Source organism: Ursus maritimus, unplaced genomic scaffold (assembly GCF_017311325.1).
Source record: "Ursus maritimus isolate PB19 unplaced genomic scaffold, ASM1731132v1 scaffold_23, whole genome shotgun sequence".
NCBI lineage: Eukaryota > Metazoa > Chordata > Mammalia > Carnivora > Ursidae > Ursus > Ursus maritimus.
In genome coordinates this window covers 45,414,012-45,434,588 of record NW_024424786.1, presented here as the reverse complement: position 1 = coordinate 45,434,588, position 20,577 = coordinate 45,414,012, and the positions used below count along the sequence as shown (strand labels likewise).

The 20,577-nt window shown below is 63.7% G+C and overlaps 1 protein-coding gene across 1 annotated transcript in view; it reads left to right on the top strand.

Moving 5' to 3' along the window:
• Window positions 1-20,577, top strand: part of KCNQ1 (potassium voltage-gated channel subfamily Q member 1) — a 334,785-nt gene that overhangs the window by 77,262 nt on the left and 236,946 nt on the right. The window contains exons 3-9 of the mRNA XM_040639632.1: window positions 6,672-6,798; window positions 7,194-7,272; window positions 7,590-7,686; window positions 8,136-8,276; window positions 17,437-17,547; window positions 18,226-18,321; window positions 20,345-20,479. Coding sequence (XP_040495566.1) covers window positions 6,672-6,798; window positions 7,194-7,272; window positions 7,590-7,686; window positions 8,136-8,276; window positions 17,437-17,547; window positions 18,226-18,321; window positions 20,345-20,479 — 786 coding nt within the window. The remainder of the gene's footprint in view (window positions 1-6,671; window positions 6,799-7,193; window positions 7,273-7,589; window positions 7,687-8,135; window positions 8,277-17,436; window positions 17,548-18,225; window positions 18,322-20,344; window positions 20,480-20,577) is intronic.

Here is a 20,577-nt window from a genome sequence, read left to right as displayed (position 1 = left end):
CCCCTCCCCCCCACAGTCCCTTCCACCCCCAGAACCCCCCCCACAGTCCCCTCCCCCCCATAGTCCCCCCACGGTCCCCCCCACAGTCCCCTCCCACCCATAGTCCCTGGCACTTAATCTTTTGTGGCTGGTCGTCCACCTTTCTTTAAAATTTTTCACGTAAAGATAACGGAGCAGTAACATCACAGAACCCGGGATGGGGTAACAGGGTCTGTGAGGCCGCCTTTGCTGTTTAGCAAAAGAACAAATATTTTCCATCCAAGAAGTCGGGATGTGGGCTCAGCGAATCTGAGCGGGTCTAACCTTCAGGCTGTCCTGCTATCTGTCACATGGGAGCAGTTCGCGGTGGGGACGCTCTCCGTGCTTCTAAATCATGTGACGCCGGCAGCGCGGGGCCCCAGAACGCACGGGCTTTGGACGATCTTCCCGCCGAGGAGGATTCACGGGCTGATAAAGAGGGAACCGTAGATAAGGCGCCCAGCGACCTTCATCCTTCTCTGGGAGCTGTGGGTCCACAGGGTTACGAAACGCTTGAGTCATCGCCAACCTTTCCCCCTTGTGCGCTCACGGGAGAAACCAGATAAGCACCTGCTTTTCGAAGCCTTTATCTCCACCACTGGGATTTGCAGATCTGCTGTCACAACACCGTTACCCCAAACACTGAGGGAAGGTGCGGACGGAGTGCGGGCCATGCCCCCTTCTGTGACTTGCAGCTTTTTTTCCTTAGTCGACTCGGACCTGGTGTCTGTCAGCAAAACAGCAAGATTCCAAGCGAGGGCCTCCCGGTGCTGTCCTGGGGGCACGCGCCTGGCCTGGGGCACGTCCGCATCGGGACCCAGAGCCTTCCGGGGAGCCATGCACGCCCCGGGCCACACCACGATGAAACGGGGCGAGGGGAGGTATAGGGACCCCCGCTCACGGCCACCGCCCCAGGCTGGCCCTCTGCACCTTGCTTCCCGTACGGTCCCCGCAGAAGGGGACGCGGCGAGGTGCCTAGCCCGGGGCAGCGCATTGCTCGGCTCCGCTCCCTTCACAGGGAGCAGTGGCTATGAAGGTGGGCACGCGGGGCGCTAGGACGGCGGGGCAGTGACTCTCCCAGCTGCAGGCGGGGGACACTCAGGGCCCATCTTTCCACCCCACGGGGCTGCCCTGGGGTCGAGCGCAGGGCCTGGGTGGGTGTGCGGGGCCCCGGGGCGTGCGTGTCTGTGTTGTGGTAAACACACATGTTCACCGTTCCCAGGGACACACTCAGGTGCACCCACCACACCCCTGTAGTTCCAGAGCCCCCGTCCCCCGAAGGAAAGCCCCTTAACCATGGGCAGCTGCCCTCCATTCCTCCCCCCCAGCCCCTCACACCCACTAATCTCTCGTTTTACGGAGTTGTGGGAAGTGCACATACCGTACGATTTATCAGAACTGTGTCTCGGGGCACAACTCAGGGCACGAAGGACATTCACGTTGTGCAACCGTCCCCACCGCCCGTCTCCAGAACTTTCCATCTTCCCAAACAGAGGCTCTGTCCCCGTGATGAGACCCTGACCCCCAGCCCCACCCCCAGCCCTGGGGCCCGCTGCGCCACTTTCTTTTTTAAGAAATTCTGTTCATTTAACCTGAAAAAACAAAGCAGGGCACTCGTTTCTCTCCCCTCCCGGCCCCAGCGGCCCCCCCAGCAACCACGGAGACCACGAGCTTAGTGTCACGTGTATGTTTACAGCCCACGTGCAAGTGAGAGCTGGTGACTTATGCCACTTACCACCATGCCCGCGCGCCCGTCCGCGCTGTGGACGGCAGGGAGGTATTGCACCGCGTGCGCCACACCCCGTCCTCACGCGCTCGCCCGTCCGTGGACCGCTGGGCTCTGCTCACGGACGGTGCTCAGTCATGCCGCCGTGCGTGCGGGGTGCCAGGCATCTTCTGGATTCGTAGTTTTGGATCTTTGGGGTGAATACCCAGTGGTGTGATTGCTGGGTCGTGGACCATAGGGCGGCTCTCCTTCTGAGGACCCTCCGTGCTGCTGCAGAGCGGCCGTACCCGCCTGCGTTCCCACCGGCCGTGTAAGAGGAAGGGTCCCCTCTCTCTGCACCCTCGCCAACACCTGGCTTTGTGCGTGTGTTTGACTCCAGCCAACCTGGCCCATGTGAGGTGCTGTCTCATCGCGGCTTTGAGCTGTATCCCTGACGACGAGTGACGTGGGCCATCTTTTCCTGTGTCTGCTGATCACTTGTACGTCTTCTCCGGAGAAACATCTACTCAGATTCTTCACCTATATTTTAATTGGGTTCTTGCTTTGGAACCGTGTTCTTAAAAATCATTCTAAGTAACACAAGCAACACCTCTGTGAGCCACCCCCCTCCCGCCCTGCCACCAGCAAGACCCACAGGAAGAGCCCAGGATTGGCCTGGACTGAGATTCTGGGGATGACCCGGGTGGGGGGGGACTAGTCGGACGCTCGGTTCCCCAGTGCCCCCGTGAAGCCGACCACAGCCGGGAAGTGGCCTTCCTTTGTCTGTGTGACAGTGGCCGGGGTAGGAAGGGTCCCTTTGTCCGTCCGGTTTGACTGTGGTCTCAGTGAGATCCTGGTCACGAGCGCAGCTTCTCTCCTTGTATCTTCGGGGCAGAGCTCAGGGCCGCGCTCTCACCACCCCAGCCTCCTGGCCTGCATCCTTGACCCGGGTGCACACCCAGGGTCATGCCGGCACCACGCGGAGCTGGCCGAGAGGGCCTCCGGGCTGGCTCTGTCATCGCTGCCGGAGTCAAGTGGCTTCCACTGTGTGGTGCATAGGGCTCCCGGGGCGGGGCTGAGATGGACTGAGAAGGGCATGAGGACCCGGAGTGGGGTCGTGGGGGGGGGGGGCACCAGGAGCATCCCAGGCACAGAGCACTGGGGAGCTGGGGTCGGGGCAACACCTTCGGTACAGGGATGCCTTGGGTTAGTGGAAGGCTCTCAGGATAGGCAGGGGGCCACACACCCTGACCTTACTGTGTGGACAGTGAGGAGGGATTGCAGTGGCTTGAGCAGAGGGCCTGGGGGAGGTAACAGCTGTTGGCAGGCTCTGGGGGGAGCTTGAGGCCCCTTTAGTTCACCTTTGGGCTTGCTTAGGGCCTGGTATGCAGAGACAGATGACCATTGGGCCTGCTCCTGCCAAGGTGGGGACAACTCAGGGCACAGAGGGTGGCCAGGTGGGGGGGTCACCCTTCCTGGGCCTGGGCCTCTGAGGCTGGAAGCTGGCCTTCCTCAGGCTGGAACCAGGAAGAGGGGGCCCTGCCCTCTTGTGAGTCAGCTGTGGACTGGGTGCTGTCCCTGAATTAGAGGTGGCACCACAGATGTTGGGGGGTCCGCCCTCCTGCAGGCCCCCTACCACCCCCGGCCCCCAGTCTCCACAAGTGGATGGTCAAGCCCCGTGCAGCCTCCAGCCTGGGGTGGCTAAGGCACCGCCTGTGAAAACATCCCAGGGCCCCTGCTGGCCTGGAGCTGTGGCCTAGCCCGTCCAGCCCTCCTGAGCCCGGGTCAGTGGACAGGTGGCTTCAAGAGAGCAGCAGGCCAGGCTGGCCGAGAAATCTGCTCCTGGGAGTGCGTGAGCCGCAGGGAGCCCCCGGAGGTCCCGGCAAGCAGCCCTGAGGTCTGAGGCCCTGGCTGTGGCCTTGACCCTGAGTGCCACCCCCCCAGCACTCGAGGCTGCTGGTGGCGGAGGTCATTTTGTCTCTGAGTGAACATCCATCCTCGCTGTCTCAGGCCTCCGGACAGTAAAGGGCTCTTTCCTGTCCTTCCCAGCGTGCCAGCAGCGTGGTGTCCGTGAGCTCGGCCCCGCCTGGGTCTGGGCCTCGCTCGGACACCGCGAGCGCCCCATGCAGCCAGCCTGCCGCCAGCCGGGCCTCATGCTGCCATCCAGAGTCAACAGGATTTGAGGATTAGTGTTGTCTTAAATTATTCCTACACCTGAGCCCTGCAGAGGGGAGTCCAAGTTCTCGGCCCTCCGGCCCTGGGAGGACAGGGGTCGCTCTGAGCTGCGGACCAGGCTCTCCCGACGTGTGAGAGCAAGATAATTCGAAGGGTGGGGGAGACACGGCCATTCCTAATAGTACTTATTTTGAGGTGTTTTTAATAAGACGTGTCTAGTATTTAAATCTACTTAGGACACAACTGAAGAGAGTATTTAAATCACCAGCACATACACCAAAATAAGAACAGAAACCACAAGGTGACGAGCCGGCTGGTAAGTGGGCAAGCGGGGCTGGGGTGGAGGCTCAAAGGAACGGCTCCTTTGGGGACACCTGGTGGCCAGGTGAGCCCTCGTCCACGAAGATGCCAGTGTCCTCCGCTTTGGGAACACGGAGGGTGGCAGCTCTGTGGCCCTTCTCATGGTGGCCAAACACTGGACCCCAGACCGCCCCCTCCATTCCCCGTGAGCACCTCACTGACCACAGGCTCACCGTGTGCCCCCACCCGGCAGGGCCAGGTTCTCGGGGAACACCGCTCTCGGCCTGCTCATTGGTTTGTTCACGCATTGTGTTCATTCACGCAGGAGATCCACGTGGCCCTGGGGCTGAGGAGGGGCTGGGCGGCGATCGGGGCCCTGGCCCTGGTGGGATCGGTCAGCGGGCTCCCCTGGCGGGAGGACAGAGATGGGGCAGGAGTCCCCCGCCAGGGCCAGACTCCAGGGGCCGGCGGGAGGCCAGTGTGGCCTCTTCCCTCAGCAGCGCCCTCGGGGTGGGTCCGTGCTGGACCAAGTGTCAGAGTCTCTTCCTTTAAAAGGCTGAGTGATGTTCCCTTGTATGTGTGAACCCCATTCTGTTCAGGGTTCCTTGAGATTCCACGGGAATTTAAGATAAGTTGGAGAAGAAGTCATCGGGGTTTTGGGAGAGATGGTGTCGCATCTGTCGGTCACTCTGGGTGGTGGTGGCCTCTCTGCCTCGTGCGGTCCAGGAACACCGGGCATGTCTGCCCTTGTGCGTCTCCTTCGGTTTCTCGGCACAGTATTTTCCAGTTTATTTAGGCCTCCTTAGTTAACTCACAAATGTTTTATTCGTTGTTGGTGGGAAGAGCACAACTGATGTGTGCTTGCTGACTTTGTACCCAGGCTTGCGGAGTTCTGGGAGGATCTGACAGGTGCGTGTGCATGTGCGTGTGCATGTGTGTGCGGAATCTATGGAGTCTTCCACGCATAAGGTCGTATCCCCTGTGAGCAGAGGTCGTCTTACTTTTCCTTTCCAATCTGGACGCCTTTTCTCTCTTCTCCTCGTCTGCTTGCTCCGGCTGGGGCGTGGAGCCGGGGTTGCGCGGGGTCGCACGGGTGGCAGGGATGAGCGTTCTTGCCTCGTTCCCGCTCGTGGAGGAAACACATCCCGTCTTACCTGTCCTGCCGTCACTGGCGTGCTGCTCCCTGGGGGGTTTTCAGATGCGGCATGTCTCACGCACAGGTGGTCTCCTTGTAGTCCTGACTTGTTCGCTGTTTTCAACACAAGGCGGTGTGGCATTTTGTCACACACTTTTTCGCATCCACGGAGGTCACACGTGTCTTTCCCCCCTTCGTTTTGTGAATGCCCTGTGTTCTATTGATTGATTTTCTGATGCCAAACCATCCCTGCATTTCAAACGTAGATCCCGCGTGGTCCTAGTGTGGGATCTCTCTAACACGCCCTGGAAGCGGCTCGGATTCCGGTCTGGGCCCCTCTGTTCTTCCAGGAGCTTCCTCTGGCTTTGGCATCGGGGGAATGCTGGCCTCATGGGACGAGTTAGAAAGTGTTCCTCCTCTTCAGGTTTGGGGAAAATTTTGAGAAAGATTGGAATTAGTTCTTCTCTGAATGCTTGGTAGAGTTCCCCGGTGAAGCCTCAGGTCCACAGCTTCTCTCCGATGGGAGAGTTTTGATCTCTGGGTCAGTCCCCTTGCTATAGGTCTGTTAAGGGCTCCTTTTGCTCCTGCGTCATCTTGGTAGATTTGTCTGTAGGAACCTGTCCACTTCAACTGGGTTGTCTGGTTTCCCTTTGAACTTGGCTCTTGCACCGTCTGTCCTCGTTTGTCCACCCATCCACCTGGCCGCCCTGCGTCCACTGCCTGTCCGTCCCCCATAGCCTGGACGTGAGCCCCCGGTGCTCTGGCTTCCCCTCCTCGAGGTAGCCTGATTGCAGCCTGACATGGGGAACAGTCCTTGCCAGGGCCCTGGCTGTGGAAGGAGCCTGCAGCGACCCCCCCGCTTGTGCCCACACCCCACTGCCCTAAGCGCTCTTGCATCTGGGCCCCAGCAAAGGCTGCCAAGTGTCTCTGCATACTGTGTCCTTGGTGGCATGGTGGCTGTGAAGTGAAAGAGGGAACATCCATCCTTGTGGATCCAACGCCCAAATTAGGGAGTCTGGCCTGAGCTCCGGGGGCTCAGTGGTTCACATGGGGGCTGGCTGGAGAATGTGGGCCCCGGGGCACCATGTGTCTCAGGGCCAGGCGAGAACACGAGATGTCCTGGAGGACATCCTTGCTGTGGACATCCCTTTGGGCCTGCTTGGGCCCTGCTCTGAAGAGCAGCAGGTGTCTGCTGGCAGCGGACGTGGCCTTGGGCCCTGGCCCGTGCCGGTGGACCAGGTGGTAGGCCCCATCCACCCTGCCGAGCAGGGCCCGGGCCAGCTGCTCTTGGGGGCGTCTCTCGTGGAGGCCCCCCGCTCACTCCCCTCTGCCCTGCAGGAGATTGTCCTGGTGGTGTTCTTCGGGACAGAGTACGTGGTCCGCCTCTGGTCGGCAGGCTGCCGCAGCAAGTACGTGGGCATCTGGGGGAGGCTGCGCTTTGCCCGGAAGCCCATCTCCATCATCGGTGAGTCCTGCTTGCCCCCAGGGGAGCTTCACCCCCTGGGCTGGGCACCCTCCCCAGGAAGGGGGATCCTGCAGGGTGGGTCCCCATCATGAGCCCCAGCAGGCAGAGTCCTCCTGAGGCCATGGGGTGGACCCCCTGAGCCCTGCAGCGTAGGACGCAGCCTCAGACGCCGCTCGCACAGCCAGGCTTGGTCGTGCTCAGCACAGCGTGGTGGGGGGGTGGGGATCTGCTGCTCCAGCGGCCTGGGAGTGGGGCTGGGAGGTGGGCCAGGTGGGCCTGGGTGTGCCTGAGACAGAAGGCTGGTCTTCCCATCCGAGTGGCCCTGTCCTTCTGACCGCCAGGCTCCTTCCCCTGAGCCAGCGGCCTGGCTGGTGACGTGCCACCCCTTCCCCCAGACCTCATCGTGGTCCTGGCCTCCATGGTTGTCCTCTGCGTGGGCTCCAAAGGGCAGGTGTTTGCCACCTCAGCCATCAGGTACACCTGGGCTACAAGCCGTCCCAGCTGGGGTGTGAGAGCCCGGGGCAGCGTGCTGGGGGAGGGGCACAGGTCGGGGCCCACACTGAGTTAGGCTGCCTGCTGGGAGACCCAGCAAGGGCACGTCCAGGACTTGGGCTGTGACCTAACCTTTTGGGGACCTCAGTTTGCTCATCTGTGCGCTGGGGTGATCCCAGGGCCTCCCCAGAAGCTGGTGTGCAGGTCTGGCTGGGTCCCACCCCTGTGTCTGAGGAGGGGGCGGGTGGGAGGGCCGGGGGCGAGCTGGGGGCAGGGCCACAGAGGCGTCTCCCCCGCAGGGGCATCCGCTTCCTCCAGATCCTGAGGATGCTGCACGTGGACCGTCAGGGCGGTACCTGGAGGCTGCTCGGCTCCGTGGTCTTCATCCACCGCCAGGTGGGTGGTCTGCGTGGGGCGCCGGGGACGAGGGGGGAAGCGCAGGGTGCGACGTCTGCCGGGCAGGCCATGCGGCCATGCTCCCTCCAGCTGGGGGATGGGAAGCCAGGGCAGAGAGAGGGCAGGAGTGTGGGACGAGGAAGAGGCTGGCAGAGGCTCAGAGATCTAAATGCCACAGATGCAAACCGTCCCACGAGGGTGAGGCACGTCGCCACAGTTCTCGGGGCAGAGCCGTGGCACTGGCCAGCAGGGAGAGGGGTGAAGGTGCACCGTCCTGAAGCCCAGTGCAGGCATGGGAGCCAGGCGGGAACTCACGGAGAACCGTCGGCGGAACCCGGGGCTAGTGCGGCCCCGCCCATGACGTCTGCCCAGAGCATCCTGCCGGAACCCGGAGCCCGGGGACGCCAGGAGCGCTCCGCTGACGCGCCCTCTGCCCGCTCTGCCCCCAGGAGCTCATCACCACCTTGTATATCGGCTTCCTGGGCCTCATCTTCTCCTCCTACTTCGTGTACCTGGCAGAGAAGGACGCCGTGAACGAGTCGGGCCAAGTGGAGTTTGGCAGCTACGCGGATGCCCTGTGGTGGGGGGTGGTAAGTGGGGACAGGTGCCCTGGGCAGTGGTGGGGCCGAGGACGCTGGGTTCTGGAGCCCCATGGTGGACCCTTTATGCTCCGCGGATGCTGTCGGGAGGTTCTCGATGTCTTGGAGCTGGTGTGACGGGCGTGTGACGGGGCGATGGGGCATGTGCAGGCGCTGGGAGCTCCTGGCTGCCCCCAGCTGGGCCCTGCGTGGCCGACCCAGGGCGCCAGCCGTCTTTGCCATGGCCGCGTGGGGAGGGTGGGGCCTGGCGGGGGCCTGCCTGTCCCGGAGGGTCTGTGCTGGCCCCAGGGGCATCCCCGTGCCGAGAAGCATGACGTCAAATAGCGAACAACCCAGGAGATGACAGGCGGGGGTCCTTGCGAGAAAGGAAGAGCGCTCCCCTATTCTGGCTGTGCACCAAGCCTGCAGATGCCATAGCTGGGTCCTGCCCGGAGACGTGCGGGTTCCCCCCTGGGGCCCCGAGGCTCCCCTGGCTGTGGAGATGGGCTCCTTAAGCACAGAACGGTGGGGCCCAGCACCCAGTGCCCCGGCTTTACTCGCAAGCATGGGCTGGGTGGCTTGGGCTCCCTGAGCTGCCAGTCTGCGGGAGAGGTGAACGTAAGGTGGGGGGGTTCCCAGTAGGCCAGGCTTGCGGGGACGGGAGACATTGCTCTGAGGATCACTCATTGCTGTGGACAGCCAGGCATGGCCTCCGCCAGCCACCCGTGCCCCGAGTCCTGCCCGTGTCCTTGGCGTGTGTGCCCGTGGAGCAACTGTTCAGGGCATGAAGGGTGCCCTTAGCACACCCTCCACCCACGACTGGGCCTCATTCTGGACCTTTAAGCTCAGGGTGGCTGCTAGCTTCACCACCCCTGGGGGTCAGGACCCAGCCTGGGAACAGCGTGAGCAAGGCCCTGCCGCAGCCCGGGATGGGTGCCTGCTGTGGGGCGGCACAGCGGTGTGGGCCACAGGCCAGGCCCTCACACGCCCCACCGTTCCCGTGGGGACAGTGCCGTCCCCCTTCAGAGTGCTCTGGGGTGCAAACAGCCAGCGCTCCAGGAGGGTCTAGGACAGAGCCGGGAACAGTGGGGCCAGGAGCGGCATAGCCGGTGACAGCTGGTGAACAGTGGCTCCCGTTACAGGCTGAGCGTGGCTGAGCAGGGAGCCCCGTAGAGCTCGGGGTGGGGCAACTGATGTCCGGGCTCGTTAGGGTGAGGGGCTGCCTGGGACGGGAGCAGGTCCTGGGCTGCATGAGCTGTGGTGAGGCCTTGGGGGCAGCACAGGGTCTGAGGGGCGTTGGGCAGGGGGCAATAGCCATGTCTGTCCCCAGTCTTTTCCCTTCCAGAAGAAGTGGGCCTTGCTCTCTCCTGGGGCTCCCCACGCTCCTCCAGAAAGGAGGCCCGACCCAGTTTGTCCAGGTGGTGGGAAGCCTCGCTGTGACCCCCCCCAGGTGGCACATGCCCCTGTTGTGTCTGTGTCTCGCGCCTGTGAAGCCAAGCACACAGGGAGGGCCCAGGTGTTGGCAAGCCTGCGTGCTTTCTGGAAGCTTCCAGTGTGCCAGGCTGCTTGAGGAAGGGAAGGACATGCTGCCCAGCTCTGGTGTGGGGAAGGCCCCAGTTCCGGCCTCTGTGCGCCCCTGTCGGCCAGGTGTGGCAGGCCCTGGCAGGTCAGGATGGGAGGGCTCAGCCCCTGGCAGGGAGCTCAGCCGGTGGTGGGTGGAGGGGCCGAGTCCTGGTGACGGGCCCATGTGGGGACAGGCTGCCCAGAACCAGGAGGAAGTGTGTGGGTGATCGCCTGAGGTCCGGCTGATAAGCGGTGCCCAGCCTTGGCGCTGCCCTCCCTGCCTCCCTGGGCCGCTCCAGGAGCGGCGGGCGGCCGAGGCTGCTCCCCTGCCCCCAGCCCTCGGCAGAGCAGTGCCCCCACTCCCACACCTGTGCAAACATCCGCCCGCCAGCCGGGAAAACGGCCCCTTTGTGCCCAGCTTGGCACCGGTGCCCCAGCCCTCGCCGTCAGCTGCAGCCCCAGCCTCGGCCACCGCGGGCCCTGGCCTGGCCATTGTTCCTGCCAGGCCCTGCGCCTCTGGGCCGCCCCGGGCCCCCCGCCCCCCGGGGCTCTGGGGCAAACGGCTCCCATTCATAGCCGCGGCTGCCCCGCAGCTGTCCGGGCAGGAGCGGCCCCCAAGGCTTGAGTTATGGGCTGTGTTCCTGGCGCGTCTCGGACAAACAGAGCTCAAGAAATGCAAGACGGGGCTGGCCCTGATTGGGGCTTTTAAGCTAGTTTGGTGATTTGCAACTGCGCCCAGCCACTGCTCCCTGCCCGTTCCCCGTATCCCGGCTCCGTTTACCTCTCGTGGGAGGGGGCACTGGTCCCGAGGTTCCCTGTCTGGGGCAGACAGATGAGGGGGTGCTGCCCTGGGACACCCAAGGATGGGGGGGCAATGAAGGCTGCATGCCGGGCCATTTCTGGTCTCCACACTGGGTCCCCCCGGGCTTTACCTGCACTCCCCACGCCCCTCACCCCACAGGCCTGGGCTGGGGGGGCGCAGCCAGAAGTCAGGCCGGCTTCCCAGAGATGTGCAGGACAGACCCGAAAATAGGGCGTCTGGGCCACCGGGAGGTGAGAAGGGCCATCCCCTGCATGGGGAGCTGGTACGCAGATGCCCTCAAGCCTGTCTGGGCTGGGGGTGCCCCGGGGTGGCCCTAGGTGTCCTCAGCATCTGGGCTCAGCCGTGTTTGTTGTATGGATGAATAAGTGAGTTCGAGAGCTGCAGCACTGGGCACAGTGGGGGCATCCGTCGAAGTCCCACAGACGGAGGCACTTCAGACAAGAACGACGCATTCTCTCGCAGTTCTGGAGACCAGAAGTCCGAGATGAAAGCATGGGCAGGGCCGCGCTCCCTCCGGAGGCTCCAGGGGAGGGCTCTTCCTGCCTCTTCCAGCTTTTCCGGGGCTTTGGGCGTCCCTGGCTTTGTGGCCACATCTTCTGTCTCTTATAAGGACACTTGTCTTTGGTTTAGAGCCTGCCCAGGTAGACCGGGATGATCTCCACATGAGATCTCCCCGTAACACCTCGACAGAGGCCCTGTTTCCAAATAAGCTCATATTCTGAGGGTCTGAGCGGACATGAAACTTGGGGGGACACTATTTAGCCCAGGATGGCGGTGTCCTGGCCAGACTTCACGAGAAGCCCCCCCTTCTCAAGTCTCAGTTCTAGGTCGCCTAGCAAGGGTGTCCGCTCAGTGGCTGAGTGTCTCCTCCTGTCCCCCCAACCCGGGTGGGGATGCCCGACGCTGGCGTGAGGGCTCACCCCCCCCACCAAGTGTGGCGCCCCATGCCTGGCTGCTGAGGTGTTTGGGGAGGATTTAAGACTTTTTTCTTCGCCCTTGGAACAAAATGCGTTTGTTTGTGTTAAAGTTTGAGTGGAGGGAAAAGCCGTTTTTGCAAACACGGGCTCCTCTGTTTAGCGCCCGGGGGTCTCTCAAATCAGGAGGCCGCTGGGCTGTTTACCCCCTGCATCTAAATTTAGTCTTTAGAGCGAACACGCTGGAAGCCTTTCCCTGCATTTCAGCCGCCATTTAGAGTAGAGCTTGATTGCTGTTCACCCTGTCCTCAGCCGGCGGCTCTAGAAGGGTCTAGCCTCCGGGGCTGGCCGGCCTCCTGGCTGGGTGAGGTCAGCTGGGTCTGGGGGCTGAGTGAGGTCCTGGGTGAGGACAGGACCCCCCAGACATGCACATGGAAGCCTGTCGGCACCGCCGAGAGCACGGGGGCAGTGTCAGGACCTCATCTGAAGCCCGGGAGTGGCAGGCCAGGCCCCCACCCCAGCACTCAGACACACCCCCCCCCTCCCCGTTCCAGGGCTTTCTCCGCCTGGAGCTGTCTGCAAGGCCTGCGAGTGCTGTGTGGCTGAGAGCCAAGGTCCGCAGGAGCCCAGGCTTGGGCCTGTAGACCGTCAGTGTGGGGCAGGACTGGGGGCTCTGGGAGCCTGGCCGAGAGCGTGCCCGGAGGAAGGGCCCTTGCAGTAGGTTTTGCAGGATGTAGGAGCCCAAAAGCTGAGTGCGTTGTCTCACACATCCTGCCCAGGGGCTGATACCTGGGGGGGAAGGGGGTTCTTCTATGACTTGGCAGGCCCAGGGAGGGTAGGAGGCAGGGTTGATTTCTTCTGGGCTGGGGGTTCAGCTCATGTCAGTGAGCGTAAGAACTTTCCAGCTTCCGTCCCGTGGAAAGAAACACGGTCAGCATCAGGGAACACTGTGAGACAGGAATCCGTATGACACTGTGGCCAGGAGCGTGGGGGTGGAGCCCGGTGAGGAACCCCATCCCGGCTCCGCCACCCACTGCCTGCGTGGCCCGCACAGGTTACCTGACCTCTCTGGGCCCATTTGTAAACTGGGTATGAAACAAGGACCCACGCCCACAAATCGATGGAGAAGTAAAGTCAGCAAGGACATGGAAGCCTGGACCCCAGGCGCCCAGAGAGAGGCAGCAAAGGCTGGCTGTAAATCGTGCGGGGGCCCTTGCCGGCCATAGGTCTCTGGCCGTTTCCTAAAGCCAGACACTTGTGTCTCACCCATAGCAGGCTGACTCACACTAAAGTGTTTACGGCTGCCATAGTCCAATCACACCCCTGAGCCCTTCTGGTTTTGAGAGTCTTGCTCTGCCCCTGACCAGCTCCCCACTTCCAGCACCTTCCTCACAGAGTGGCCCCTGTGGTACATGTGTTTTGGCCCCTGCTGAACCACAAGGACCTCGTGTTTCTGAGCCCCATCCTGAGGGCCCAGGCAAGGCCAGCCACAGGGAAGGGGCTTCTGGGTGACTCATCAGGCAGGGTGGTGGAGACGAGGGGCAGACCACAGCATCCACCTCCAGGGACGTCAACTCAGCAGCACCGTTGAAGTGGCTCTGGGGCCAGTGAGCACGTGGTCGGTCCACTCCTCAGTCTCCCCATCTGTACAATGGGGAGGCCTCGGGCTGGCGTGGGGCTCGCCGAGGGGCTCACCGAGGGGACGGCAGGCCCAGGAAGGCAGCAGAAGTTTCTGCGGCCATGAGGACTCTCCTTGGACCTGAGGTCCTCTTGGCGAGGCCGGCTCTTGGCGGAAGGCCTATTTCTGTGCAGATGTGACGTTGGGGCATCGCTGTGGTCCTGCTCACAGGTGCTCGCACAGGTGCGACGAGGTGGCGGGCAGCCCTGGTCCTGTGCTCTCAGAGCTTCCGCCGTGGTCTGCACAAGCCGATTGGCTGGGTCCCTGGAGGACCTTCTCTGCCCTGGCAGTCAGGGAGGGCCTCCTGAGGCGGTGACACCTGAGCTGAGACCTCAAGCAGAGTCACCTGGGGCCTAGAGCCCTGCTGCGGGGTGGACACGTCAGCCTCGGTGCGGGGCTCTGGGGCCGTGCCCAGGGGAAGGGAAGAGAGGGGTCCTGGCCTCCCTGCTGTCTATGGTGTGCAGTCTGCATGTCGCATCCGAGTCTGGCTGCCACGCGTGGGCCGACGAGCCACCCTGGGGCAGGGTCTGAGCCTGAGCTTTCCGTGAGTGAGACCACAGACTCACGGAATGAGAGGCTCCAGTCTGCGTGGGTCTGTGTTCAGCGATTTCGTTCTGCCCACGGAAAGGAAGCTAGTTCCTTTCGGGGTGTTTGCTTTCTTTTGACCTGTAGTTTGCCTGCATGGCTGGGCTGTTCCCTGGCCCACACGTGCCAGTGTGTGTCCCCTCTGTGGCTGTTTCCCAAGTGCCTGAGGACCCCTTCCCGTCACAGCCCCCCTCGGCCACCCCCCTGTCCGTGCTTTTCCTCGCCCAGACTGTGTCCTTCTGGCTGCCTCGGGCAGTTTGGTGGCTCGTGGCAGCCTTGGCCTTTGCTCTGGAGTCTTGCCACGTCATGGTGTGGACCAGTGGGTCATGCCTGCTCAGTCACTTACCAGTGGTGAGACCTCATGCACAGTGCCTGCCCCTGAGAGCCTCAGTTTCCCCCTCTGTAAGATGCTCACTCATTCATGATACCATCCCTAGTTTGCCAAGCAGACGCACCACTACGGTGACCCCGTAAGTGTCGACACTGGCACCGCCGTCACACCCACATGTGGACAGACAGCCACGACACCTCCAGATGGGCCGCCCGATGCCCCCAGGCCAGCCACGATTTCTGGGCTGGCCCTCCCATCTCGCTGGAGGCTGGCCTTCCAGAGGCTGCTTTAGAACAAAACAGCAGTGCCAGCTTCTCGGGACAGAAAGTGTGTGTGGTGGGGAATCTAGAAGGTTCTAAAAGGACATGCCTCCTGTCCCTTGAAATGGGAGCGAAGACACAGAGACAAGCACACGCCCCGGTGCCAGCTTCCGGAGGATGAGGATGGCTCGGTCCACCTCCCTCCCGCCTCCATGGCCCCATCCCCGGTGTCACGCATCCGTGGGTTTGCGTGTGAGCTGGTCCGTGTGGGCCGCTGTCTGGTGGCCGGCGCCCAGGGGAGGGCCACAGTGGCTGCACTATGTCTCCCCGTGTTAGAGGGCCCAGGATGTGCAGGTCTGCACCCCGGACCGCCCGGCTGGGGGTGAGCGGTGAACGCAGTGGCTGGAGACCAGCCCTCCCGAGCCGCCTGGTCTGTGATCTCAGGAGAAACAGCAGCTCTGCAGGGGTGGGCCTCCGAGAGCCGAGGGACGTCGTGCACGTGACAGCGCGTGTCTGTGACGGTGTGAGAGGCGCGTGTCCTCCATGGGGTGAGGGACGCCTGCCCGGGCACCCCGATGTCCGCCGGCCCGCCACGGGAAGCCCTGGTACCCCAGCTGTCGTGGGGCCGGGGGAATTGGGGGCCTGGTCGGTCTGCTCAGGGAGATGGTCTCGGGGGCCCTGCCCCACCCTGCCCCCCACATTCGCTTCCCCGTCATCAAGGATTTATTTTGATTAAAAGGTTGTATTAGGTATTATTTGTCCTGATGCCTGAGTTTTCGGGGACGCCCCTGGTCCCCGAGGTGGGAGTCCCTCGCTGGTGGCCCTGCCCCTCCCTGGCCCTCCCTGCCCAGCAGCCGCTCTCAACCTTCCTGGTCTCAGGTGCGCTCGCACTCTCAGCTGTCGCTGGGGATCCTGGAGAGCCTCCGCTCGCGTGGGTCGTACCCATCCACGCTTCGCGCTTAGGGAAGAACTGCTGAGGAATTTAAAAACGTTTTCGTGTTCATTTATTGAAGTGGTAACAGACCTGTCCTACGTTTATGTAAATAAAATAACTTTACAAAAATTTCATTTCCTCAAAGAGGGCTGGGTGCAGCCTGCTGCCCTCACCCCGTTGGCAGCCCCAGACCTGCCTTTGCTCCGTGCGCCCGGCCCTCTGCAGGGGCAGCCGGGGGCAGCTGGCGCCCAGGCCTCACACGTGGGGCGCAGGCTGTCTGGAGAGGACACCCTGCCGGCGAGAGGGCTCCAGGCTTCTCTGGGACCTCCTTATCTGCCAGCTGGCTGTCGGGCTTGCCCCTGTCCCCGGGGTGGTCCGGCGCCACCCTGCAGGCCCCCGTGCCACGGTCCGGGTGTGCACGGCCTGTGTGTGCACGTGTGCGTGGCCCAAGGGGAAGTGGGCCCGAGGGAGCCTGGAGTGGTTGGGCTCGATGTGGGCCCCGGCCCTTCCTTACGCGCCCTCGTTGTGTGAGAGACGCACACGTGTGTGCCATGCTGCTGCCTGAGTGCATCGGGCCGCTGCGTGTGTCCGTGTGCGCGTGCGGCATACCAGCTGCGTGAGAGGCACATCTGTGGGTCCGCACCGGCCTCCAGGGGCTCAGGTGGCCCATTTACAGGACTGGGCTATAGGCTGCCCAGCATGCTCCGTGGGGGTAGGGGGTGTTTCCGAGGGACAGTGACATTGTGGAAGTCCCGGGACCCCATGCAGACACATGGTCAGGCTGCCGTGGTCACGCTGCTGTGGGCTCAGCAGTGGCCGGCCCTGGCTGCCCCCGGTGCTAGAAGCTGAGCGTTTGCCTGGACTCGCCCGTGTGCTGACGGGCTCGTTGGCGCGCCTGCCTCTTCCCCTGCTGTTCCCGCAGGCCGGCATCCGCTCCAGTGGCTCCGAGCGGCCACGTGCGTGTCCCTGCCTGGCTGTAGCTACTGGGTCTCCCCCTCCCTCCATGCTCCACGGCTGGTAGGGCGCACCCACTGGGGTCCTGGGACAGACCGGCAGTAGCTGCCATGGGCCTCAACGCATCCCGTCTGGGCCTTGCCTCCTTGTGGAGTCTGTTCTGTGCCCTGACTCTGTGTCTCCCGTTCCCCGCACTGGCTCCCCGGGGCAGGGGATCGAGGAAAGGCTCCGTGCAGACCTTCCCGGGCCTGCCAGAGGCCATTCTCACCTGGCCTGGACTGTAGGCTCCAGAAGGGAGAAGCCGAGCTGCTCGGAACAGAACCGGCATGACCACAGGGCAGGCAGGTGCTGGCCAGGCTGACCTCCAAAGACAGGAAGCTGCATGGACTCTCTGGGCCACTGTGCCTGCTGCCCCGGCGTGCGGGTGTGAACGTGGGCCCACAAGATGAGTGTTGGGGTGTCTGACGTCTGCTGGCCAGGCTCAGAGCCAACGCCTGCAAAGCCCACGGGCAGCCCCAGGACCCAGAGTCCAGGCAGGCCTGGGCTGGGAGCGTCGGCGCTGAGTGACAGACACACCAGGCTGGGCCCTCCAATCCTGCAGGATGTGACATTCAGGCTCACGCTGGACGCCCCAGGCAGCACACCTCAGATGCAAGCAGGATGGGAGCCTGGGGCGGGGTGGGGCAGCCCCTACACCCATGGTCCCACCTCAAGCTCCGAGGGTCGGCTCCCCCCCACCAAGAAGAAGGCTGGGGCTGCGTCTGGTTCTCTCAGAAGGGCGACTGAGACATCTGGTGCCCGGGGTGGCGTCAGGAAGTGCCGCGTCATCCCTGTCCTCTTGGTCGAGGACCAGCCTTGGTGGGAGCTTCCAGCCTCCTGGGGGCCGCCGCACAGCGACGTCAGTGGCCTGGGTGGCAGGACTGCTGTGGGTCAGCGCAGGCGGCGGAGCAGGGAGTCTGGCCTCGGCGCCCAGCCCCTGTGCACACCTGGGCCTCGCTCCCTGTATGGCGTCGGCTTCGGGAGACCACGACCATCCACTGGGCGGAAGCTCCGTGTCGGCCGCGTGGTGGGTTTCGGCGGGACGGCTGTCCGTCCCGAGCTTCTGGGTCTGACCCCTGCCCCTCTCACAGGTCACGGTCACCACCATCGGCTACGGGGACAAGGTGCCCCAGACGTGGGTCGGGAAGACCATTGCCTCCTGCTTCTCTGTGTTCGCCATCTCCTTCTTTGCGCTCCCAGCGGTAGGTGCTCCATGTCAGGGACATCCCCGCCTCCCGGCAGGGGTCCCCCGAGGAGGGGGCGCACTCACAGAGGTACCCCCACCCTCCCTGCCCCCAGAGCGTCCTTCGCAGCAGGTGTGGGCGGCGGCCAGCCCCCCGGGGTCACAGGGAGGCCCCCATAGCAGCCGCCCCGTGATGGTGGAGGCAGAGTACGCGCCTGCGGAGGCCTGGGCCGGGCCTTGACCTGTTCCTCCCTAGAAATCACGGACCGTGAGGGTTATACCTTCTAGTTCCCTGTGTGTGTGCGTAGGTGCGTGTGTCCGTGTGTCCGTGTGTCCAGGTGGGAGTGGGCGTGCGTGACATGTCACTCACTACGGGCACAAGTATGGATTCTGTGTACGTGTCACACACGCACGTGTGTGTGTGTGAGTGTGTGTGCACATGCATGCGTACGATTGATCCCCTCTGTGGACAGGGAACTCCCTTCCTGACGAGCTGGTCCCGTCCATCCCATTGGCAATCCCAGGGACGCAGCCCACAGACCCTCGGGCGGGGCTACCTTCTGCCCCAGCCAGTAACTCGGCGCCCACCCCGTCCCCCCAGCACCTGCCCTGTCCCCCCAGGTGCCCATGTCCCACGGGCCGGGCCAGGCAGTGGCTGTCTGCATGGACATGAGCCCTGGTCTCTCCTCCTTCCCAGGGGATTCTCGGCTCCGGGTTTGCCCTAAAGGTCCAGCAGAAGCAGAGACAGAAGCACTTCAACAGGCAGATCCCGGCCGCAGCCTCGCTCATTCAGGTGATGGCGCCTGCCGTTGTCACGTCCAGCCTCGCGTCTGCGGGGAAGCCCCAGCTGGTGTCCGTTCTGAGATCGCCGAGCTGCTCTCGGCCGTGATGCTCAGGGCGGGTCCCTCCGGCGTGGGGATGGGGCAATGCAGCAGCACAGACGTGCACACCCACTGCCGTGCCTTCTCCTGGGAAACGTGGGCATGCCGACGGGGCGGGCATGGGAGCGCCCAGCTCCGTCCCTAGAGGGTCCTGCGGGGCAGACCGGGGGACAAGGATGTGCCCTGGCCAGTCCTGGAGTGGGGGCTCTTTTCATGGGCCCCTCACCTCCCGGCCACAGCAGCCGGCCTTTGGCATCTTGCTCCTTGTCCTCCTTCCGTGGCCACCCCCCTGCTCTGCCCTGGAGCAGGTCTGGCAGGGAAAAGGGAAGGGTCCCCATATGGCCATCCCCCAGTGGGGCTGGGGCTCTGCTTGTGCAGTATGGGCACCTTCTGGGTGTTCCCGGCACCCCCACGGGGCTCGGACTCCCTGGTGACTGCAGGTGGGACTGGCGAGCTGATAGCATGGCCACGCCCTGGATTCCGGGGCCCCTCAGTGCAGCCCAGGGCTGCTGCGACGAGGCCTGGGGGCGGAGGAGACAGAGCCTAAGAGCAGTGGGGAACCGGGGTGGGGGGTGAGCCCCTGGACACTCTGCTCTGTGACCTAGGGCTCTTGGAACACACCAGAGGATGGCTTCATCCTTTTAATGCAAACAAGGACTCAGGCAGAAAATTGTTTGAAAACCGGGTCCCAGAGGGTCTGGGGGCGGAGGAGTGAGCACGAGCAGGCCCGGGGCTCACCTGAGGCATGTCTGGGCGGGGGTCCTGGGGCATAGGCATTGTCGGTGTCCAGCCGTGGATGTGGGGCCCTCTGCCCAGGAGGGCAGCTACCCCCAGCGCTGGAGGCCCCCCCAGGGTCGGGCTGGGGTCACCCCCGTGGCCTTATCTCCTGTGCCCTCTGCCCCGGGCAGGGCCCCGTGAGGGGTGCCAGCTATCAGGCGCTGTCCCGCCTGGGAGCCACGGCTCAGCCCTGGCTCCCCCTCGTCCCTCTGAAGCCCTTCCGGAACCCACCGTCTGGGGCCTGGATGGCGTACCTGGATGGGAAGGAAATAGCAGGGGCCATAAAGCTGAGGGGCTGGGCCCCCTCAGGCCTGGTTTTACGGCCCCACAGCCTTCGCCTTTCGGGGAGACCATAAATCAGGCCGTAAAACCAGCCCCGGCCGCTGCGGGCAGACTGCCGGTGGGAGGGGAGCACGGTGGATTCTTCGCCGAGCCTTGTGCCTTGGGGGCGAGCCCCCTGCAAAGGCCGTGCTCAGGTGGTGCCCGCTGCGGGATGACTGGGGCCCGGGGAGGCAGGAAGTGGCTGGCGAAACATTCGTGGGCAGGACGCGTGCCTGCTGCTAGGGAAAGTGGGGCGTGGAGGGGCCAGGCCTGTGGCCTTTCCCGTGCACAGCATGAGGGCTGCCATGTCCGTCCAGGTCCCCACCGTGGGTGGTGTCACAGCCCCCGGGAACCCTGCCAGCCCCCGCCAGCAGCAAGACCCCCAGGCTGCGTCCTCTCTGAGGCTCCTGGCACCCCTCCTGTCCCCCACTGCCCACCCAGACGTGGTGTGTCTGCCTCTCAGATCCCTGGCAGTGCTGTCCCTCCTCCGGGTCGTCCCTGTGTGGCAGCCACCACGAGCATCTCTCTAGAATGTAGGCCCGAGGCCCACCTCACCCGCATGCTGTCCAGAGGCTCCCCACGACTACAGACGGTGCCCAGGCACTGGAACCCCACATTTGGGCCTCTGGGAGGGGCCTTGCTCTGCCCTCCCCCTCCTGCCTGGTACCCGCAGGCCCAGGGCGTCCTGTTTCTGCTCCTGTTCCCTGAACCCACTGTGCACACCCGCCGTGAGTGGCCCAGGGAGAGGCAGCCGACAGGTGTCTTTGCACCTGTGAATGGACAGGCTGGGGAGGTGGTGGCAGACGCGTTGGGGTTCTGTGGTGTCCGAGCTGTGAGTCGCGGCTGGCGTGTGAGGCCGTGACCTGCGCGGCCGAGAACCCCGACTCCTCCACCTGGAAGATGTACGTCCGCAAGCCCGCTCGGAACCACGCCCTGCTGTCCCCCAGCCCCAAGCCCAAGAAGTCTGTCATGGTAACGGCCCCCACCTGCCACCAGGACGGGATCCCTCGTTAGCGGGTGGGGAGGCCTTGGGGGCCACGGCTTCTGGCCAGGGTTTGACCCTGGGTTCA